At 37.4% G+C, this 25,227-nt stretch overlaps 1 protein-coding gene across 5 annotated transcripts in view; it reads left to right on the forward strand.

Annotated features, from left to right (window-relative positions):
- SBF2 (SET binding factor 2) overlaps positions 1-25,227 on the forward strand; it is a 473,595-nt gene that overhangs the window by 338,339 nt on the left and 110,029 nt on the right. For all 5 annotated transcript variants that reach the window (XM_081540685.1, XM_081540683.1, XM_081540686.1 and 2 more), the window contains one exon: positions 7,043-7,111. In XM_081540685.1, the coding sequence (XP_081396811.1) occupies positions 7,043-7,111 (69 nt within the window). The remainder of the gene's footprint in view (positions 1-7,042; positions 7,112-25,227) is intronic.

A 25,227-nucleotide genomic window follows, 5' to 3' on the forward strand; every position in this document is an offset into this window, starting at 1 on the left:
CATTCTACCAAGTATCTTTTTTCATTTTTCCTGTTTGATGCTTACTGAACTCTTTGCATATGAAGACTAAATTCTTTTTATTATCTCTTTTACTTCTTCCTGCTTTGTCCTCTATTTCCAGCATTCCTATTAGGCATATTTTAGAAGCTTTGACTTGATTCTCTGTATTTTTTAATTTTTAAAGAAATTATCAAGACAGAGATGAAATAAATGGATACTATGGGGGGTAAAAATTAACTTCCAGCACTTCCTTTGCATTTTCATTTTAGCATCACATTTTAAATTTTCAGTTGGTTTTCACAGATGTAATGTAGTTTCAACCTCTTTTGAGGAGATTATAATTAGTGGAAAATTTCTTCTTCTACCTGCATTATGTGTTTCACAGGTGCCATTTTTATATTCAGTTCTACACTTTATTGCATTTGAGAGGCAACGGGACATAGAGCTTTAAGGCACACACACTGGAGTGAGGCGGCTGGGTTTGAATTCTTCCTCTGTTGTTTGTCCCCGTTTAATCTCAGGCAGTTGTTTAACCTCTAGAAACTAGTTCCTTCCCAAACAGAATGGACCCAGTTGCAGTGTCTACCTCCTAGAGATGTTGTAAAAATTAAATGAAATAATTTCTGTGTATCCAAACTGAAAATGTTTGCTATTAATACTTAGTAAGCACTTAATAAATGTTAGCTATTATTACTATATGCCAGGTGTACTGTCCTAGTTTCCAGACATATAAAACTGAAGCAGACTTGCACCATTCACTCAAAAACTTAAGACTTGATATTATTTGTCAGGTCTAGCATTCATCTTCTGTCTCAGTAGGACTGATGGTACGTATTAAATAACCATAGTGTTCAAAATTGTGATACATTCTCAATGGTTATATTAGCTGATTGAGCATTAAAATATAACCTGAGGCTGAAACAACAAGTGTCTCACTGCTTATTTTGTACTTAGCCCTGTACTTGGAGGGCTTCCTAGGTGGTGCTAGTGGTAAAGAACCTGCTTGCCAGTGCAGGAGACGCAGAAGACCCGGGTTGAATTCCTGGGTTGGGAAGATCCCCTGGAGGAGGGCATGCAACCCAATTCAGTATTCTTGCCTGGAGAATCCCATGGACAGCCTGGTGGGCTACAGTCCATAGGGTCCAAAGAGTCAGACACAAAGTGACTTAGCATGCAAGCACACCCTATATTTGGAAAGGGTGGACAAACCTGAGGGCATTCATACGGAGGTGCCAAAGAGGAGGAGTGTAAATGATAAAGCAAGGCATGGGTGGTATTCTAGAGGTATTAGATGCGATAGGAGTAGTTATAATGTGGAATTGTTTGTTGTTGTTCAGTCATTAAGACATGTCCAACTCTTTATGACCCCATGGACTCCTCTGCCCTCCACAATCTCCTGGAGTTTGCTCAAATTCATGTCTGTTGAGTTGGTGATGTGTAATAGAAGATGACAAAAAAAAGCAGACTGACTAGAACTGTGGCTTATAACTGGAGGGCCATATGGTTGGTTAAGTGTGGAGATTGGTCCACACCACAGAGGTCTTATAAGGTTAACAGAAGACTTTGCTCATTATCCTATAATGGTCAGAACACAGCTGACATTTTTGAGCAGGAGAGTAATATGATATACAGAGGTATTTTTGGTTTTGGTAGTTTTAATTCTTGTCTCTATGTAGAAGATACAAATGTTCTCAGTGTTTTGGACAACTCAAAAAAATTTTTTTTCTGAGCTATGTCTAATCCAAACTCAAAAAAAGTTTTGTAAGACATCATGCCTTTTGGCCTTATTTTTTTCTTTAATGTTTACATATATCATTTTTGAGATATTCCAAAGTTTTATGAAAACAGGAATGCTGGTTATAACAGTTCCAAAGGTATGCAAATCCAAATATGAAATAATTGAGGGTAATGAGAAATTAAGACTGCAAGGTTCACTGTTCAATTGTCGGAGGAAAATTAAAGGTAAACCACATAGCAAAGTTCAAAATAAAACATGTATAGGCATTCAAGTCCTTGCAGGCTTATAAATTGCCTGGTATGCCTATAACTACTTTGCTATTATGTGGCCAAAACACAGGGGACTTCAGGATGTGTATTTACAAACTGATTGCCCAACAGATAACTGCACTATGCCGAAAAGCTATTGCTATGTCAATGATTGTACTTCTTGTTTCAAAATTTTTCCATTTTTCAATCTAATTAACTTAGAATGTCTCTAACGTGATTTACAAAGAATTTTATATTTATATTTTGCAATCAGCATTTGACTGGCGCTCAGGTTTGAGACATGGACTACAATGTGTAAACATTTTGTAAGATAATAAATAGCTTCTAAATGTTTTATGATTGCCTGTTCCCTGCTAATTGGTCATGGATTGAAATTCCCCATTGTTTAATTTTTTTTAATTTGTGGGAAATTTGTATAAATGAGTGTGTGGGACTCCATATCACAGCTGTTGTCATTTAAAGTTTGGACAGCATCATTACAAATGAAGCCCTGCTGTGAAATCAAAGTCAAAAGGCATCTTGGCATCCCAATCATTTCCTTAGGAGAAGATTACAGCTCAAGTCTGTTGAACTTTATTGCCTTGGGCCTCATGACAGTCTTCAGAAACATGCAAGGCATTTCTGTTAAAGAAACTCAGATGTGCTAGGACACAGGGGATGACATTCTTGCACATAACAGTGTCCTAAGCAAGAGAATGAGGAATAAGTTAGGAAGGAAAAAGATGAGTCACACTTTTTGCCGTATTCTGGGATTATTTTATAAAATCCATGGAGATGACAGGATAGGAAAAGGATGTGGTGTTTTCCTTCATGGCCTCTGTATTTTTTCCAGTTTTACTGAAGTACAATCAGCAAATAAATTTGTAATGTATTTAAAGTGTACACCATGATGATAATTTAAAATACCATACATTGTGAAAGGATTCCCACAACCGAATTAATTAACACATCCATCACCTTGGAGATTTACCTTTTTGGGGAGGGTAAGAATACTTAAATTCTACTTTCTTAGCAAATTTTCATTATATAATAACAGTATTATCAAGTATAGTCACTATGCTATACATTAGATTCTCAAACCTTATTCATCTTATATGTATTCTTTTACCAGCATCTTCCCATTTCTCCCATACCCCAGCCCCTGGCACCCACCATTCTACTCTGTGTTTCTTAGTTCAACTTTTTTTTTTAAGACTCCACCTATAAGTGATACCATGCAGTATTTGTCTTTCTTTGCCTGGTTTATCATAATACCCTCTAAGTTCATCCATGTTGTTCCTAGTGGCAGGATTTTTTTCCTTTATAAGGCTGAATAATATTGCATATATAAACTACATTTTCTTTATCCATTCATTCTTTGATGGATACTTAGGTTGATTCCACACCTTGGGTGTTGTGAATAATTTTGCAATGAACATTGGAGTACAGGTTTCTCTGTAAGATAATGGTTTCCTTTGCATTGTATATATACCCAGAAGTGGGATTCTTGGATCATATGATAGTTCTATTTTTAGTTATTTACCTGGAAAATCCCATGGATGGAGGAGCCTGGTAGGCTGCAGTCCATGGGGTCGCTAAGAGTCGGACATGACTGAGCGACTTCACTTTCACGCACTGGAGAAGGAAATGGCAACCCACTCCAGTGTTCTTGCCTGGAGAATCCCAGGGACGGCGGAGCCTGTTGGGCTGCCGTCTATGGGGTTGCACAGAGTCGGACACGACTGAAACGACTTAGCAGCAGCAGTAGCAAGGAACCTCCAGTTGTTTTCCATAGCGACTGTACTAGTTTACTTTCCTGCCAACAATGTACAAGGATTCCCTTTTCTCTACATCCTCCTCAGCAATTTTTCCTTGTCTTTTTGGTAATAGCCATTCTAATAATGAGGTTACAGCTCACTGTGGTTTTGATTTGCATTTCTCTGATTATTAACATTACGGAGTACCTTTTCAAATACCTGATGGCCATTTGTATGTCTTTGAAAAAATGTTCAGTTCTTTTGCCCATTTTTTAATTGAGTTATTTGGTCCTTTTTGCTCGACAGAGGATGAGATGGTTGGATGGCATAACCGACTCGATGGACATGGGTTTGGGTAGACTCCGGGAGTTGGTGATGGACAGAGAGGCCTGGCGTGCTGCAATTCATGGGGTCGCAAAGAGTCGGACACAACTGAGTGACTGAACTGAACTGAACTGCTCTTGAGTTGTATGAGGTCCTTGAATATTTTGGAGAAGGCAATGGCACCCCACTCCAGTACTCTTGCCTGGAAAATGGACAGAAGAGCCTGGTAGGCTGCAGTCCATGGGGTCGCTGAGTCAGACACAACTGAGTGACTTCACTTTCATTTTTCACTTTCATGCATTGGAGAAGGAAATGGCAACCCACTCCAGTGTTCTTGCCTGGAGAATCCCAGGGACGGGGGAGCCTGGTGGGCTGCCATCTATGGGGTTGCACAGAGTCGGACACGACTGAAGTGACTTAGCAGCAGCAGCAGCAGCTTGAATATTTTGACTATGAACCCTTTATTGGATATATGATTTGCAAATATTTTCTCCTGTTGCATAGGTTTCCTTTTCATTTTGTTGATGGTTTTCTCTGATGTGCAGAAACTTTTTAGTTTGATGTAGTCCCATTTGTTTATATTTGCTTTTGTTGCCTTTGCTTTAAGTGCCAGATCTAAAACATGATTACCAAGAATAGTGTCCAGGAACTTAGCACCTGTGTTTTCTCTAGGAGTTTTATTGCTTCAGGTCTTATATTCAAGTCTTTAATCCAGTTTGAGTTGATTTTTGTGTATGGTATAAGATAGAAGTCTAGTTTCATTTTTCATATGGATATCCAGTTTTCCCAGCCTGCCTTTATTTTAAAATAAAAGCATAAATGTGATTCCAAGGTAATGACTGCCTTCCTATTTGCAAGGCAGCAAAGAAGACACAGACATAAAGAATAGACTTTCAGTCACTGTGGGTGAGGGAGATAGTGGAATGACCTGAGTAATGTTGAAACATATACATCAACATATGTAAAATAGAGAGCCAGTGGGAATTTGCTGTATGATGCCGGAAACCCGAAGCTGTGACAGCCTAGAGGGGTAGGATAGGGAGGGAGCTGGGAGGGAGGTTTAAGAGGAAGGGAACACGTGCATGCCTGTGGCTCATGTTGATGCATGGCAGAAACCATCACCATATTGTAAAGTAATTATCCTCTAGTTAAAAAAAAAAACAACTAGTGTTTGCACAACAGTAAGGACACTGCCCACTGCCCTCATAGAAACTTCTTAGATAAGCCTGAGTCTTCCTTGTAAAACCAAGCTTCTGTCTCCTAATATGTTATATTTGCTGATGTATTCATGGATCCTGATGGTTAATATAAATTCTGTTTGTTTGCTTTTTATGGAAATGAGATGTTTCCCCCTTAGAAATGGGAACCACACTGATTAGCAGCCATATCTCAGAGACTTTGTTCTACCAGTGACCTTTCTTTTTCAACTCCCTCTCCCTTGGATTTTCCTCCTTGGTGTGTGTGGGTCCCTTCTAATTCTTACAGAATCAAAGGATTACATAGAATATTAGTATTCATCTGGCTCAGTACTACCAAGATTCATTCAGCCACCCATTTGGATGTCATAACTCTTCCACAGCTTCCTTCCCTTTACAGCTATGAGCATTTACACTCGGGGCCTTTGTTTTACTACTCTACTCACTTATACCCTCATCACGTCACCAGTAACCTCTTTGATTCACAAGTTTCTTGGCTTTTTCTCAATCTTCATTTTACTGAATTTCATGAAGCTTTCAACACTATTGTCATTTCTTCTCCGGACATCTATAGTATTGTGCTCAGTCGCGTCTGACCCTTTGTGGCCCCATGGACTTTAGCCCACCTGACTCCTTTGCCCATGGAATTTTCCAGGCAAGAATACTGGAGTGGGGTGCCATTTCCTACTCTAGGGGATCTTCCTGACCCAGGGATCGAACCAGTGTCTCTTGCATCTCCTGCATTGGCAGGTTGATTCTTTACCACTAGCACCACCTGGGAAGCCTGATATCTATAGTATTGCTTTCTTCTAATTTCTTTCCCATCTTGATTTTTCTTTATTCCTTCTGTATAAGCATATATCTCAGAGAAGGCAATGGCACCCCACTCCAGTACTCTTGCCTGGAAAATCCCATGGACGGAGGAGCCTGGTAGGCTGCAGTCCACGGGGTCGCAAAGAGTCGGACACAACTGAGAGACTTCACTTTCCCTTTTCACCTTCATGCATTGGAGAAGGAAATGGCAACCCACTCCAGTGTTCTTGCCTGGAGAATCCTAGGGACGGGGAGCCTGGTGGGCTGCTGTCTATGGGGTCGCACAGAGTCGGACACGACTGAAGCGACTTAGCAGCAGCAGCAGCAGCAAGCATGTATCTTCCCTAGGTTTCTGTCCTTAGCTGCTTCTCCTCATTCCTCTCTCTCCATTTTCCTAGCAGCTGCACCATTTTACATTCCCACTGAGACTTCCTGACTTCACCATTCCCCAACATTTCACCCAAAGGGTTTTGGCATCATTGATATTTCTTGCCTGATCCATAACAAAATTTTACATGCAAACTCTTCATAGGTAACACTAAGAAAAAATATACTATTTCAATTATAACATATATCCCAGTCTTAGAGAAGTTAAAATGTGGAGGGAAAAGGTGTATCTTAGGTTCAGTAAAATGCAGTAATTAAATATATTTAAACCCCCTCCAAAATTTTTTGGACAAATTGCACAGCTGTGAACATAAATGGGAAAGTAAAAGTAGCTACTCATCAATAGTGTATGAAAATATCTTTCTCAAATGTATTTTTACATCAAAAGAATGTGCTTCAGGACAGTTTTTTTTTCCAGGTCTTTTTTCACAATTATCTAGGTAAGTCTTAATGACAGTTTAGAATAAAAGTAAAAACCCCTTAGTACAGTAAATAATGTATCATAGATTTTTGTTTCCATATATTTGTGATTTCTGATAAATGTCCTAATAATGCTCATTTCTGTTTGTTTTCTTTAAGGATTGTTCCAGTTTAGAAGAATATAACATTGCTGCAGCATTACTCCCTCTGACTAGTGCTTTCTATAGGGTAAGTTTTAGTGGTCTATATGTAAAGTCATTTTTATTTATATAAATGTATTCAGCTTGATTTATCATGAAACTACATCAATCCCATCTCCTGACTATATCTAAGACACATCTGTGGTTATATTTATTATAACATTTGTTGCATACTATATGTAAAAAATGAAATACGTGTTAAATTATCTCCTAAGATATAACCCCACCACTCTATCCCTACTTCATTGTTCTTTAGAGCAACTTAATAACCTGAAATTATATATTGTTTAGTTTATATTCGACTGCTCTCTGCCACCAAAGAAAATAAATTTGGTGGGATATTATCTGTCTTATTCATTGCTATATCCCAGTGTTAATCAATAAGTTTCTACTGAATGAGTGAATGAATGAATGAACACGCTAGATAAATAAACGTAAGGCAGAAATTAGAGATTAACTTCATTGGCAACTTCTGTAAACCTTCTTAAAATTTTCTGGAGTGTTCAGTGCTTTTCTTAATTCTATCACATATTGTAGTTCTCCTGTCCATGCCTTTCAAAGAGATTGATTCTTACGGCAACAAATCCAGCAAATTCTTATTCTCTCTTTTCCTGTAAAGACTTATAAGAAGTTAAATAGCCACACTCTGAAGAGCACATTGATTACATCCTTCTGAAATACACAGTAGGAAACAATCAACCTGTGGCAGCCAGGCTGCCTCATGGTCCAGCTATGTGCAGTTAGCCGCAGGAAGCCCAGGACTTCAGACAGCTGTTATGGAAGGACTTCTAGCTTAAGCTACTCCCTGTTTCATGGACTCTAAGTCAAGAGAGATTATCAGATATTCCCAGATCTGTTTTAGTGGAGAACTAACTAGGCATCAGATGAAGTGCTTTAGCTGATTCATAAAAATGATCCATGCCCTTAGATGCTGGCAGAGTCTCTTGCTCTTTTTGTTCTGCCCATCCTTTTTGTTTCATCCACCATTTCTGACTGATGAGGTCTAGTCCTCTTCCTGCGCCTAGTATGTGCTCAATAAATATTTCTTGATAAGACCAATTTTTAAAAAACTTTACTTCAAATGGTTTGTCCACAGTCTCTGAGTTATAAGTCTTAACCCAAACATTTCTCCATAAACAGGAGCCCTTTCTCTGCTGCTAAGTCACTGCATATTCATCTTTCTTCCTCCTTACCTTCCCATCCTCTTCAAAAACAGAAAATGAAATTTATGAGACTCACACTTCTGAGATCTGGCAAGTCATACTGAGCATCCTCAGGAAACAAGGACAAATCTCAAAATTTTTAATCAAATGAATTTGGCTTTAGAAACTAATGACAACCAGCTGGAGCTTGGGCATTATCTTTTGGTTTTCCCTTAACAAGTCTCCAGGCCCTCTAGTTTTTCTTAAATGCATACATACCATTCTTCTGTGAACTCTCCTTAGTGGTTCTTCATCTTATTCGTCTCCTAACATGAAGAACAATGTTACAAAAATAGGTCAGGCTCTCCTGTGTCTTAAACCACCAAGGAAATTTGTCTCCATGTCCCAGAATAACCAGAAAACTTTCTTCTAACTAGCCTTCATATGGGCCTTCACATGGGCATTTGTTAAAGAAAATAGCATTTTAAAATTTCCCCACTTTCACATCTAAGATATTTATTTCTATATGATATCTAAGTTTAAAAAATAAGAAGAAATGTAGGGAAAAGAAGAACTGACAGTAGAAACTCAATTGCTCAAGAAATCCAAACTACTGAAGACTTTTTTTTAAGCTGGATTATTAATCTGTTTTACAGTGTGTATTAGCGAGGGTTTGGTCATCAGGCAAAAGCACCATGAGTGATAGGAAGTAAGGAATCTATTGTAGGGACCAGCTTTGTTGGCCTGATGTCACTGTAGGTCATCAGGGCAGCAGTCAGGAAGAAAAGCTGAGCGTGACAGAGGGAAGAACAAGGGCAAAGTAGAATCTATATAGTCTCTCATGTCTTCCAACCTCAGGGAAGGAGGTGACCTGAAAAAGAAGCCGCGTTGTTGGCCATGGAGCTACACATGTGCCTAGCTCTGAGTAGGAGTAGCTAATGGAAGAGATCCAACAGGAACTGGAAGAAATGTGAGCCTAGTTCTTCCCACACATTAAGATGATCCAGCAGATTAGTTATAAAAGTGTATGAGATACAGCAGCACCTGGCTGTACTGACCTTCAGAGTGTAGTGGCCACTGCTTCATTTTTGCCTTCCAAATCTTAGACACATTTCTCTGTCGTTAACCCTAATCTGGACTCATGGGGCAAAGAGAGTTCTGGGAAATGTAGTTCTAGCTTAGCTTAGTTTACACAATGCAAAACTATTACACTGTGGGATTTTTTTTTGTTTCATGCATGTTTTTAATGCAGTTAGCCAACAAGTGGGGATACTTGCCATGTTTTTCTCAGTGTTATCAAACTTAATAATACAGACTTACATTTTATGATGAGTTTATAGATTTAATTCTTTATTGTTGGTTTGGCTTGATTTTACTTGGTTTGTTTTGGTTTAATTTGGGCATGAATTACTCAAGGTCCAGTCAGGAGCCAGAAACCAGAACAGTAATATGAGCAGGAAAAATGTAATATAAGGAGTTGTTAAGTAGTAATAGGGGATTAACTACTAAGAAGTATAGAGGATTTTAAAGAATACAGAAATAGCAGATAATTTGGGCATGAATTACTCAAGGTCCAGTCAGGAGCCAGAAACCAGAACAGTAATATGAGCAGGAAAAATGTAACATAAGGAGTTGTTAAGTAGTAATAGGGGATTAACTACTAAGAAGTATAGAGGATTTTAAAGAATACAGAAATAGCAGATAAAGGGAGCAGCTTGTCTAAGGTTCAGGCGGAATACCCAGAAAAGGAGCAAATTTGGAGAGGGCCACTCTCCAACAAGACTGAGATTCAAACCTTGTTGGAGAGGCATTGCTATGACTGCTGGATGGCACCGAAGTGAAGCTCACTGAGGGGCCACAGACTTGGACTGGCAAGCAGGAAACTGCCTACTGGAGTTCTGACAAGACTTGCTAGGAAGCCACCATCTCTGGGGTACCACTGAAACTTGCAAAGTGGTGAGCACGTCTGGGTGTCCCACATACAACTAGCAGGAACAAGAAGAAAAAAGCATGCCAGAACCAGGAAAAGAAACCAATTCATACTGTAGTGTCCCAGCTGACAAAGGTTAATATATTGTGCTAGCTGGCAAAGAAAAAACGTTGACAGGTCCAGCTGCTATACCACAAAACAAGGCAAAGGCAGGTAGATCTGGAGTAGAGAGGCTCTGCATTGATACCCAGTGGACAGGGTTAAGGAGTAGATCATATTGATTCTTAGATACTTTCTGAGTTTCTGTCTTATGGGAAATTATTGCTGGTGCATAGTGGATTTGTTCATTCAGGAAAATTCTGTAGATGTAAATTGCATTATCCTGGCCTTGATTGCACATGAGCCATCCTCATACTGTTCAAAGGATATAAATTCCTGAGTCTTGCTCAGCATTGCTTCAGAAAATGGACTCAGCTGCTTGTCTTGCTTAAACTTGCTTTGAAAGTATTTTTTAATAACATTTATTAGTCTTTTTTTTTTTCAATGCACCAGGAGTTTATTGAGCATCTCAACAAAAAAGGCTGCTGTACCAGACAACATCTTGGGCAGCAAGATGAACAGAACATTGATGGGGCCACTAGGAACTTATATTAGTCTTTATAATGTAATAAATAATAAACAAATTGGTCCACAGTCTCATCAGTCAGGTGGACATTTTCTTAAAGTAGTATATATGCATGGTTAGAAAATTCAGATGGTACAGAGAGATAGAAAATGCAAAATAAACACTCACTTTCCCACCTCTACTCCATTTCTTCTGATAGTTGGTTTCCTCCTGGGTGGGTGGGGCGGGGGAAGTTGTGTATTTTTGCTAGAATATACAGATAAAATTATTTTTTAACTAAAGTGATCACACTGTGTTCTCATCTTGCTTTTTTCACTTAGTAGTATATCTTGGAGATCCTTCTATATACCTAATTAATATATAGCTTATATACCTAATTATTTTTAATGACTGCATATATGTATCCATATATATGTCTTTTTAATAGTGGAAGTTAAAGCCTGCTCTGAGTAAGGTGGTGGGAGAGATGATGGATCAGGTGCCTATGTTGTTGGGTTTTTTTTAAAATATATCAGCTATTTTTTGAAAATTGAAGTATAATTGATTCACAATATTAGTGAATTAGTGTTAGTTTCAGATGTACAGCAGAGTGATTTTTTTTTTCAGGTTATACCATTGAGTTATTGTTGTTTTTGTTTAGTCACTAAGTTGTGTTTGACTCTTTTACGACCCCAGGGACTGTAGCCCGCCAAGCTCCTCTGTCCATGGGATTACAAGATATTTAATATAATCTCCTGTGCTATACAGTAGATGCTTGTTGCTTATCTACTTCATGTATAGTAATTTATATCCTTCCTTCCTCCCCTTTGGTAACCATAAGTTTGTTTTCTATATCTGTGGTTCTGTTTTTGTTTTATATATAGATTCATTTGTATTATTATTAGATTCCACATATATGTGATACCATATAGTATTTGTCTTTCTCTGTCTGACTTATTTCATGAAGTATAATATTCACAATAGCCATCTGTTTTACTACAAATGGTAGTATTTCTTTCTTTTATGGCTATATACTATTCCACTGTGTGTATATATACACACTATTTCTTCTTAAGCCAATTGTCTGTTGATGGGCATATGAGTTGTTTCCATGTCTTGGCTTTTGTAAATAGTACTGCTGTGAACATTGGGGTGCATACATCTTTTTGAATTATAGTTTTCATTTTTTTTCTTATATATACCCAGGAGTGGGATTACAGGATCATATGGTAACTCTAATTTTAGTTTTTTAAGAAACTTCCTTACTGTCTTCCATAGTGGCTGCACAAATTTGCATTCCCACCAATAGAATACAAGGATTTCTTCCCTCTTCTCCACACCATCTCCAGCATGTATTATTCATAGACTTCGATGATAGTTATTCTACCCAATGTGAGATGATACTTCACGGTGGTTTTGATTTCCATTTCTTTAGTAATTAGCAGTGTCAGACATCTTTTCAAGTGTCTCTTCACTGTCTTATGTCTTCTTTGGAAAAATGTCTATGTAGGGCTTCTGCCCATTTTTTTGAATGAATTGTTTGTCTTTTCAATAATGAATAATATAAGCTGTTTATATATTTTGGATATTAATCCCTTGTCAGTCACATCATTTGCAAATTTTCTCCCATTTCATAGGTTGTCTTTTCATTTTGTTGATGGTTTCCTTTGCTGTGCAAAAGCTTTCAAGTTTGATTAGGTTCCAGTTGTTTGTTTTTGCTTTTATTTATTTTGCATTGTGAGACGGATATAAGAAAATATTGCTACAATTTATGTCAGATAATATTTTGCCTATATTCTCTTCTAGGAATTTTACAGTGTCATGTTTTATATTTAGGTCTTTAACCCATTCTGAGTTTATTTATTTTTCTATATGGTGTAAGGGAGTGTTCTAATTTCGTTGATTTACACATAGCTGTCCCAAATTTCCCAACACCATTTATTGAAGAGATTGTCTTTTATCCATTGTCTATTTTATCATAGATTAATTGACTGCAGATGTACAGGTTTATTTCTGGGCTCTCTGTTCTGTTGCATTGACCTATACATCTGTTTAGGGGCCAGTACCACACTGTTTTGATTATTATAGCTTTGTAGTATGGTCTGAAGTGTGGATGGGTTATTCCTCCAGCTTTGTTGTTCTTCCTCAGGATTGCTTGGTAATTCTGGGCCTTTTATGATTCCATATAAATTTTAGAAATCTTTGTTCTAGTTCTGTGAAAAATGTCTTAGGTATTTTGATAGAGGTTCATTAAATCTGTCGGAGAAGGCAATGGCACCCCACTCCAGTACTCTTGCCTGGAAAATCCCATGGACGGAGGAGCCTGGTAGGCTACAGTCCATGGGGTCGCTAAGAGTCGGACACGACTGAGCGACTTCACTTTCACTTTTCCTTTTCATGCACTGGAGAAGGAAATGGCAACCCACTCCAGTATTCTTGCCTGGAGAATCCTAGGGATGGTGGAGCCTGGTGGGCTGCCGTCTATGGGATCGCACAGAGTCGGACACGACTGAAGCAACTTAGCAGCAGCAGCAGCAGCATTAAATCTGTGGATTGCTTTAGGTATTATGGCCATTTTAACAATATTAATTCTTTCAGTCTAAGAGCATGGAATATGTTCCCATTTCTTTGAATCATTTTCAGTTTCCTTTATCAATGGTTTCTAGTTTTCAGGAGGTATAGTTTCTTTTTAATTTAAAAGATAATTATGCATACACTTACCCTTCTCCTAAAAGTAGAGTGTTTTATTGGCCCAGATTAAACACATGTTTCTCTTTTAGAGCTTTGCTTAGACTAAAAGATATACCACTTTTGACATTTATATGAGATCTCTGGGAATTTGTTACATCACAGCCACCATAAATTTAGGGGGTTTTTTTCCTCTACAGTTCTTCCACACCTTTTTCTACTTTAAGAAACTTGTATTTAATGTGTCTTTAACTTATGAAGACTTTCTTGAAGGTAGTACCTTAACAGCTAGGTTTAAATTATTAGGGTTACTTTTATGGTGAAAAATAATAATTTTTACATTTTATTACATCTATTGTTTATATGGTGCTTTCATTCTCAGTTCAGAAGACGTTTTTTAGGTATGCCATACACTGTGCTTATGTTTGTTGCTGAGTTACAGTTGAATAACATGGTCCTTACCCTCAAGAAACATACTGTCTAATGTTATATCTTTTTATTAACTACTTACAGAGAAACTCTTTCACAGTTATTGAATAACATTGGGCTACTCTTTGTCTACTTAGGTCCTTCTTATTCAAAGATCATGTTAAATGAAGAACCATTTAACATGGTAGCAGTGAGCAACAATAAAGGATATGAACCACCATTTAATACCTTCTCCTCAGTGATCTATGTACCTTAGAGTTGAAAGTGAAAGTGTTAGTTACTCTCTTTGTGACCCCCTGGACTGTAGCCTGCTGGGCTCCTCTGTCCATGGAATTCTCTAGGCAAGAATACTGGAGTGGGTTGCCATTCCCTTCTCCAGAGGCTCTTCCCAACTCAAGGATGGAACCTGGGTCTCCAGCATTGCAGGTGGATTCTTTACTGTCTGAGTGACCAGGAAAGCCCCACCTTAGAGTTATGCTGTTGCAATTCTTAATAACCCAGGTAATCTGGAGTACTATCAAAGCATGACAAATCCCTCTCATTACTTCTGTGAGGCACATCTGTTCATGGCTCACAGGAGAGATGACACTTTCTCCTTTGGCACCAGTTGTGGTTTATGTTTACCCGAGGAGAAAAAGCAGCACCCTATTTACCTTAAATTCAAGCACCATAAAGTGTTGCCTTCCCAAATTCCAAAGATTTCCCACTGTGGATGGCACTTTGAGAATGTTTTATTGATTGAGCGAGGTCTCATTCAGCATAAAAGCATTACTCAGGCTCTCATTCTCGGTAGAAGTAGATTTCTTCTTCAAAATTCTCATTTCATTTAGTACATAAAAATGTCTTTTCTAAAATCTAGTCACATGGAAGATTTATTTTTGTTACTAGATTTATTGAGGTATAATTTAAATACCATGAATATCTACTCCTTTTAAGTTTCATTTCAGTGACTTTTAGTATACTTAACAGCATTGTATAAGTATCACCACCATATTATTTTAGAACATTTCCATCACCCCCAAAAGAAATCTCATGCCCATTTAGCCACTTTCCATTCTCTGGCAACCACTAATATACTTTCTGTCTCTATAAACTTGCCTTTTCTGCATATTTTATATAAATAGAATCAAATATATATTCTTTTATGTCTGACTTCTTTCACGAATCATAATGTATTTGAAGTTCACCTATGGTTTTATGAAGATTTCTTTAAGGCTGTTAATTATTAATGAAAAAATTTTCACACCCTGAGTGCTTATATCACCTTCTGTATTATTTCAAATTATACCTAATTCAAATGTAATATATAATTAATTATCTTTCAGTAAATACATTAGGAAAACATATGAGATGTAAAGCATGATTTCTCAATTTGAAGAAATGTATTTAACATTTCTGTCTACATGATTTTATGGGTTTTTTTAAATTTCCATTGCTAAATTTTAACTTTTTCTAATACATTCTAAATGAACATCTACTAGCTTATCTCACTAAATAAAATTTGAGACCTAGATATCATTTCTATTTTAAAATATAAAAGCCCAAAGCAAGTATATTCAGCATGATGTGATAGGAAAATCTGAAAAATGTCATTTGTATAAACCTAGGTTACCTAATCAGTCAGAGGAGCAGAAACTTAACATTAAAGCATAAAAAATCTCAGAATTTGCTGTTTCATCTCCTGAACAATGATCTTCCCGCCACCAGACTCTAGCAGTAATTCTGCCCCCCAACACCTGCCCCCCAAAATAAGTGAACTAAAATCTATAATCAGTATGTTTCATATCAAAGCTTGGTATCTCTTATGTAAGCCTGTGCACCTAACAGAGAATAGTAAAGAACAGAAGTCCAAAGGAAGGTGATAGGAATAATAACATTTATTGAATTTTTACTATGTACAAGATGCTACATTTGGTTTACTATACCTAATCCAAGTCAATGAGTATTATTATTTCCATTTTAAGACCAAAGAAGCTATGCCTTAGAGAGAATCTGTACCACTGAGCCAGTATGTGGCAGAGCTGGAACTCAAATGCAGTTCTACTTGACTCCAAAGCCTCATGCTCTTTTAACTGTGATAGAATTCCCCACGTGAGTCCCAGTCATGCAGCATACTCTTGGAGCTTTTTTGTCTCTTTGCTTAGAGGTGTTGAACTAACATCACTCCTACCTCCTCATTCCTTCAGCCATTTTCATCCATATATCCAGCAAGGTTATTTCATTAAGCTTTGGCTTGGAGGAGGCAAAAGTTAGGAAATGCTGATTGTTTGTTTGTTATGATTAATTTAAGAAATAACTATCCCACGACATTATTTATAAACCTGTAACTTCCACGTATTTCTAATATAAAGCATACTAAGTACACAGGATCACACCAGATGCACTTTTGTATTTCTTTTACTTTAGAATTTACTTGAATAACTAACTGACTTTGCCTCTTAGTAATTAGTATGGACTCAACTTTTCCCACAATAGATATAGCAGCTTCTAACGGATGAAAGATTGCTGCTGGAAGAAAAATTTTTTAGTCATATAAAATAGATATTTCATCAGTCTTCATTTTTCTGCCTTTGGTACATGATAAGAGAGTTTCTTAAAAATCTACAAAATACGAAAAGAATTTTGTTTTCTTAGACTTCATGATCTGGATACATTGCATTTCCTATAACAGATCTCAAAGGATTACATTTTGGCCCAAAAAAGGAGAGAGATGATAAAGGGTCTTTTTTCACCTTTTTTTCTGCTGTAAAATCACATACTAATCTTAAAAATAAGTCAGCAGAAAAACAATTCAGAGTGAAGACAGGCATCAACACTGGGCTGAATCCAAATTTGGCCTGGAAAAGATATGAATGTGTTTATTATAGCAGATGCTTCCAGTACAGCAGAATTTTAGAATGGCCAGAAAAATAGTATCTTGCTTTTACTTCCTCTATCTTCTTCTTTTCTTTAGGACAGTATAGCATTCCTTCCTCCTCCTGCCTCTCAACACAATCTCTTCTTGCTTCTCTTACTCTTTCTTTCCAGTTTACACAGCTGCTCCTTTCTCCTGGTCCTCCTGGAAAGCTTCTATAATTATATAACTAGTTTGGAATTACTTTTTTTTATTGTTGTTATTGTTTAGTCACTTAAGTCATGTCCAACTCTTTTTCAACCCCATGGACTGTAGTCTGCCAAGCTCCTCCTGTCCGTGGGATTTTCCAGGCAAGAATGCTATAGTGGGTTGCCATTCCTTCTCCAGAGGATCTTCCTGACCCAGGGATCAAACCTTGGTCTCCTGCATTGGCAGGCAGATTCTTTACCACTGAGCCACCAGGGAAGCCCCGTTTTTTATTAATACTAGTTTAGTATTCACAGTTTAATGATATAAGGCAATTATAGAATAATTACTCAAAAGCTTGAGAGTGGATATTAATTATTATTGTGTTTTCCGGTGAAGAATTAGTAAATATTTATGGAGCATTTTTCTTGACTGTTCAACTTTTTCATATTATGTTCAGAGGTTGGGGGCCCTTTTGTTCATTCTTCAGGAAATAAGACAGCCTACTAGTACTAGTTGAGTTCAATAGACATTGAATACTTACTACCATGTCCCAAATGTTAGTAATATATGGTGAATAGTCACAGTTTCTACCCTTAAGGAGCACACACTTACAGAAAAGACAGGTTAGTAAAATAAATTACAGTGTAACTGTTCTAAAACAGGTATAAGTAGTATACATTAATTCCTGGTGCAGCAAGGAACACTACAAATGAATTATTGACATTTGTGCATTGAAAGACAAATAGGCGTTTGTCTCAGGTGGTGATGATGTGAGAAGTGGGTGGGCTGGAAAGACATAATTGTTACAGGCAGAGAAGATACCATGAATCACTTACTGGGAATTGTGACTATAGAGGTGGAGGCACAAAGACAAGGTAGTTGGTGGCTATTCTGTGAAGGGCTTTTGTGTGCCATGTTAAGTAACTTGAATAATGTTGTATAAATAACAGATTTTTTTTACTTCTATGCTCATAATTTTTTTAAAGGTTTAAACAAACTCATAGCAAAAACAATATTTGAAAGAACATAGTTACTTGTAAATATAAAGTTACTTTAACCACTTTGGTAGAAAATTTTATTTCAACAAAATCTCTGAGTGTCTGCTTTGTGTAAAACTCTATCCTACAAATTGTGTGAGTTGCGAAGATGCACAAGACTTGCTTTCTGCTATCCATTGATTATCTAGTAGGATAGATAGGCATGAAAATGACTAGTACAAGTAGACTAGAAAGAAACAAAGTGAACTGTTGGACTGAGTAGGAGTGTGTCAAGGATGAAGGAGACTAACCTATTGTTTATTTTTTAAAATCCTCTATAATCTCCCTTACCTAAAGACAGCATGATTTGTGGGAATTCTGTTTTCTCTTCCTCCCTTTCCCTCTGGGTTCAGGTTTTGATATGTGTGAATTTTGTCCCCTCCCTCACATGGGGGCCTTCTCCCTCAGGCTTTCTAATCAGTTTTCCATGCTTTCCAGGGCGTAATTGTCCTTCTCTCCTAATTTCCTTCTTTTCAGAACCCTCTTTCTATTATTTCTTCTGCTTCATCCACCTTTAGAGCATCCTTCGACATTAATATATGTGAAAGCTACACAAATCAAGACATTCTCATTAATGTTCTAGAGAAAGTTACTCACAAAGGATAGTTTGTTACCAGTAATTAACGTTCAACCTCAAGATTTATTACCAATATTCAGTCAAAACTGTTAACTCCCATCATTCTCTGAGAAATATCCACCTTGGAGGAGGGACCTGCTGTTTCTTCCATTATTATTGTATAACAGAGTCAAGTTTGAAATACAAACTACCATTCGAAGTGGAGGTCCAACCAGATGCTGCGAAACAGAAAGATGGTCTGACTTTACTCTGTTTATGTGTATATATATGTATATATATATATAGTTCTGGAATTTGATCCCTTAAATGAGTGTCTATTGTAGTAAGAGGTTAGGAGAACATGGTGTGAGTACAATTATTGTAAAGGGTATTCAGTGTACTAAGAAAAGATCAGAATCTTGGTTATGTAAAATCCTTAGCTAAATGCCAGAAATTTTGCATAAGTGCTTTGAGGGAATAGCCTAACTTTAAAAGAAGAGTTATAAATGCAGATTTAAAATATGTATGTCGAATGGATTAGACACTATTTATTTCAATATTGTTAAAAGATTCTATATAATCGTAATGTATAATTACTTACTTGTTTTTACTCAACTTAGTTTCCTGGCTAATACTGGTTGATTTATTTGTTTAATTTGGCCCACACCAAACTGAATATTACATGTAACCTCCTTATTTGTGTGTGATCTAGACCTAACTACAGAAATTGTCTGTGTATTTCCCCAGTGTCACTAGGGCCCAATTAAACTGAATAATAGATTAGGAATAATGATACCAGTAAGATGTATAACCTGTCTGTTGAATATGATGGGCATTAATGTTAATTTTTCATATCTATTATAGCTATTGGCTATTGAAAGAGGATAAGTAGAAGAATAATAAAAATCATAATTACTTTTATTGAGTACTTCTGACTTACCAGGAACTAAACTAAATGTTTTTTATATGTATAGGATAATAGTAACTATTATTATTCCCATTTTTTGAATATTATTATGCTGTTTTAAAAAATTCTTTCTTAACAACACATGGTTGGACTTCTTGTCATCTAAAATCTGAGCTTGTCTGAAACTCAGTCATCTAGATTTTAGAAAACAAGGTGAAAGCTCATGAAATAATTTTTTTTCTTTCATGGGTTTTCTAATACTTGATAGTTTTTATTTATATACAGAATTCACTCTGAAATTTTTAAAATTTACCCACAAAGGGACCTCCCTGGCAGTCTGTTGGTTAGGACTCCACACTTCCACTGTAGCGGTCACAAGTTCGATCCCTGGTGAGGGAACTAAGATCCCACATGCTGCAGAGCACAGCGCCCCAAATTTTTTTTAATTTACCCACAAAGTTATTTTCAGAGTCAAAAAAGTAACCTATATTCCAAGCCATTTAACTTGTTAAATCTCAGAAAAGATTTTTATTATTTCAAAATTCATTACTACTATGTATTATATGTATCATTTAACATGTTAAGGGCTTCCCCAATGACTCAGCAGTGAAGAATCCATCTACAATGGAGGAGACAAGAATTCAATCCCTGGGTCAAGAAGATCCCCTCAAGGAGGAAATGGCAACCCACTCCAGTATTCCTGCCTGAAAAATCTCATGGGCAGAAGAGCCTGGCAGGCTACTGTCCAAAGGATCTCAGAGTCAGATACGACTGAGCAACTGAACACACACACACAAGTGTGATATGTTATATTTTTATTGAAGTATAATTGATTTGCAATAGTGTGTTTCAGGTACACAGCAAAGTGATTTGGTTTTTATTCATATATAAAATATATATTCTTTTTCAGATTCTTTTCCATTATAGGTTATTATAGGATATTGAATATAGTTCCCTGTGCTATATAGCTTTACAGTAAATCCTTGTTGTTTATCTATTTTATATATAGTAATGTGCATCTGTTAATCTCATACTCTTTAATTTATCCCTCTCCCATTCCCCTTTGGTAACCATAAATTTGTTTTGTCTGTGGGTCTGTTTATATCTTCTAAGTAAGTTTATTTGTATTGTTTTTTAAATTTCACATGACAGTAATATATAATATTTGTCTTTCTCTTCTTGACTTACTTCATTTAATGTGATAATCTCTAGGTCCATCCATGTTGCTGCAAATGGCAATGTTTCATTCTTTTTATAACTAATATTCCATTGTATATATGTCCATCTTTATCCATTCATCTTTTGATGGACACTTAGTTGCTTCCATATATTGGCTATTATAAATAGTGCTGTTATGAACATTACATTGAATGTATCTTTTTGAAATAGAGTTTTCTTCTTTTCTGAACATATACCCAGGAGTAGGATTGCTGGATCATATGATAATGTGTTATATTATTAAAATGTCCTGGGATATCTTTTGTAGGGAATGATGAGAAAATGGATGATGTGCAGCCACCACAAATATTACAATGACTGTAGAGCTGATTTCAGGAGAGGAATTGCATTCACCCTAAGCTATCCACTGTTATATTCCAGATTCCCTTCATGATTAGTTCAGGTTACAAAATAAAATTTTCCTTGTGGAAAGCTAAACATTCTTAGTGAGATCAAATATTCACCTGCTTTTGTAAAACTACTTGCATTGACCAGCCAAGGCTGAGATTTATAATTAAAAACACATTGATATACACTTTATACATTTTATGGGAAATTTTTGATTATGCTCACTTTAAAATAGAGATCAATTAAACCTTTATCTGATAGTATCTTGTTTAAATAGCTAATGAGTCTAATAGTCTTGTAGAAAGAGGAAGCCCTATGCCTCCTCCAAGGAACCTGTTGAGCAACTCACCCACTGCCACCATGTCAGTTGCAAGGAGACCCTGCCTGGAAGAAAAAAAAAGCTAGCATCTCAGTGCTGGCAAGCTTCAGAGGAGAAATTGTCATTTTTTTCCCTCTGTTTGCATCACTGACTGTTCTTGAAGGCATGAGATTATAGAATCAGACCTTGGGCTAGTTACTTCCACCTTCACTTCTGCTCTTGGGGTAATGGAAGATGGCAATAAATACAGCACGGGTGTTTATATGAAGACATTTAATGAATTACAGCTAGAGGAGTGCAACCCCTATTTACTTGTGTAAAGGGAGTGGGTGGCAAGAGTTCTAACATTTTTCTGTATTTGGCCCTGGTTGTAATATATGCTTAGAGACAATCCAGCTGCATGTCTTTTCCAGTGAGCACACTGCAATTTTAATTCATTTTCAGTAGATCACTTTAGCAGTTGTTTATTGAATACCTACTGTATATACAATGCTGCAGGCATAATCATGATAATGATGATGACGATGATAGCAGCAATACAGTGTATTAAGCATTTCCTATGTGCCAGGCACTGTGGCTAAGCACTTTATGTACATTCAGTTCAGTTCAGTCACTCAGTCGTGTCCAACTCTTTGCAACCCCATGAATCGCAGCACGCCAGGCCTCCCTGTCCATCACCAACTCCCAGAGTTTACCCAAACTCATGACAGTCGAGTCGGGATGCCATCCAGCCATCTCATCCTCTGTCATCTCCTTCTCCTGCCCCCAGTCCTTCCCAGCATCAAGGTCTTTTCCAATGAGTCAACTCTTCGCGTGAGGTGGCCAAAGTATTGGAGTTTCAGCTACAACATCAGTCCTTCCAGTGAACACCCAGGACTGATCTCCTTTAGGATGGACTGGTTGGATCTCCTTGCAGTCCAAGGGACTCTCAAGAATCTTCTCCAATACCACAGTTCAAAAGCATCAATTCTTCAGTGCCACTTCAATACTCTTGCCTGGAAAATCCCATGGATGGAGGAGCCTGGTAGGCTGCAGTCCATGGAGTCACTACGAGTCGGACACGACTGAGCGACTTCACTTTCACTTTTCACTTTCATGCATTGGAGAAGGAAAGGGCAACCCATTCCAGTGTTCTTGCCTGGAGAATCCCAGGGACAGGGGAGCCTGGTGGGCTGCCGTCTATGGGGTCGCACAGAATCAGACACGACTGAAGCGACGTAGCAGCAGCAGCAGCTTTCTTCACAGTCCAACTCTCACATCCATACATGACTACTGGAAAAATAATAGCCTTGACTAGATGGACCTTTGTTGACAAAATAATGTCTCTGCTTTTTTAATATACTGTCTAGGTTGGTCATAACTTTCCTTCCAAGGAGCAAGTGTCTTTTAATTTCATGGCTGGAATCACCATCTGCAGTGATTTTGGAGCCCCAAAAAATAAAGTCAGCCACTCTTTCCACTGTTTCCCCATCTATTTGCTATGAAGTGATGGGACCAGATGCCATGATCTTAGTTTTCTGAATGTTGAGCTTTAAGCCAACTTTTTCACTCTCTTCTTTCACTTTCATCAAGAGGCTTTTTAGTTCTTCACTTTCTGCCATAAGGGTGGTGTCATCTGCATATCTGAGGTTATTGATATTTCTCCCAGCAATCTTTTTTTTTTTTTCCTCCCAGCAATCTTGATTCCAGCTTGTGCTTCATCCAGCCCAGCGTTTCTCATGATGTACTCTGCATATAAGTTAAATAAGCAGGGTGACAATATACAACCTTGATGTACTCTTTTTCCTATTTGGAGCCAGTCTGTTGTTCCATGTCCAGTTCTAACTGTTGCTTCCTGACCTGCATGCAGTTTTCTCAAGAGGCAGGTCAAGTGGTCTGGTATTCCCATCTCTTTTTAAGAATTTTCCACAGTTTATTGTGATCCACACAGTCAAAGGCTTTGGCATAGTCAATAAAGCAGAAATAGATGTTTTTCTGGAACTCTTGCTTTTTCGATGATCCATCGGATGTTTGCAATTTGATCTCTGGTTCCTCTGCCTCTTCTAAAACCAGCTTGAACATCTGGAAGTTCACGGTTCACGTATTGCTGAAGCCTGGCTTGGAGAATTTTGAGCATTACTTTACTAGCGTGTGAGATGAGTGCAATTGTGCGGTAGTTTGAGCATTCTTTGGCATTGCCTTTCTTAGGGACTGGAATGAAAACTGACCTTTTCCAGTCCTATGGCCACTGCTGAGTTTTCCAAATTTGCTGGCATATTGAGTGCAGCACTTTCACAGCATCATCTTTCAGAATTTGAAATAGCTCAACTGGAATTCTATCACCTCCACTAGCTTTGTTCGTAGTGATGCTTTCTAAGGCCCACTTGACTTCACATTCCAGGATGTCTGGCTGACAATATACATTAGAAGATCATAATCTTTACAACCACCCCATAGTCTAGATATTATTTTCTCCATTTTACATCTGAGGAAACTGAGTCTAGATAAATAATTTGCCAATGTCATACAACTAGTAAGTGGGAAAAGGTGGTATTCAAATCTAGGGACTTCCACTTTGACAATGTAGCATACTGAATGTTCTGAAATATTCCAGGCCAACATTCCCACCACCAGCATTAAAACATTTAACATGTAGGATAATATAAAATATCTTATTTAAGCAGGAATCTAAGGTGATATGCTATTGCTGGCTAAAGCTGCAGCTAACCTGAAAGCATCTAATTATACCCTGAACCTAGAACCTTTGGCATGGGGTGGGGAGACTGACATCTGTAGACATAAATTAAAAAACACTTCCTAAGCCATGGAAGTCTCTTGCCTGGATATTACCATCTTATTGGTTTCCCTGCTTTCACCTTTGCCCCCTACATTCTGTTGTCAACACAGCTGCCAACATCACCATTTTAAAATGTGCAGCAAGTGTGTCATCCCTCTGTTAAAAGCCCCCCTCTCCAGCTGCTGCTTATCATACTCAGAGGCACTTTCTTAAATTATCTTCATGATTTTATCCCTCAGTTCCCTGTTTTTACTTAAATGTCATCTTCTCAGTGAGGTCTATCCTGATAACCCTATTTAAAATTTTACCCATCCCTCTCTAGCACTCTTGCTTCCTCTTCTCTGCTCTTTAGTGGGTATGTACACATCACGTATATTTATTATTTATTTTCTCAGTCTTTCCACTAGGCTCTAGGAAAGCAGAAAATTTCACTGGTTCACTGGTCTATCCCCATCTCCTAAATTGTGCCTGGTACACAATCAGTCCTTAATGAATGAAGGAAATTAATGGAAAGGAAAAACAAAAATACAGAACAGGGGATCAGCAAATCCCAGAGTTGGTTTCTAAAATGAGTAGTAACTACACTTTATACTCTAGTTTTATCTAAGTCCAGAATCTGTCCCTTTAACCATCACATAGAACACATCTTCCAAAATACAACTTCCTTTCACCTTCACAAAGCTTACCATCATCTAGTGAGTGGGCCCTGGAGTCAGATTAACTGGGACTTAATAGCTGTGTAAGCTTAGGCATGTTATTTTACTTCTCTCTATAGTTGTTAACCATGATAAGGATGATAATAGTATCTACCTTATAAGGTTATTATGAGCGTTAAATGCTGTAGATATATAAAGCGTTTTACTGCCCAGCACATGATAAGCCTTCAATAAGTGTTAATGACTACTGCTGATGTTTTTGTTATTATGCCTTTTTCCTCCTCCTTTTCTTTGTGTCAAGCGTAGCTCAGTTCTGCCAAATGAGAGTAACAAATGCTGTGAAAGCCAGTCAGAAGTCCTATTGGTAGACACATTGATTGTCTAACATAAGAATCAGCACTCAAACTGTCCAATAATTCTTACTGGCTTTGTGCTGAGTGTTGGTTTGTTGGTTAATTGGTTTTGTTTTATTTTCAGAATACTAAAGATGT

The sequence above is a fragment of the Giraffa tippelskirchi genome, chromosome 11 (assembly GCF_054371585.1).
Source record: "Giraffa tippelskirchi isolate mGirTip1 chromosome 11, T2T-mGirTip1v1.2.pri, whole genome shotgun sequence".
Taxonomy (NCBI): domain Eukaryota; kingdom Metazoa; phylum Chordata; class Mammalia; order Artiodactyla; family Giraffidae; genus Giraffa; species Giraffa tippelskirchi.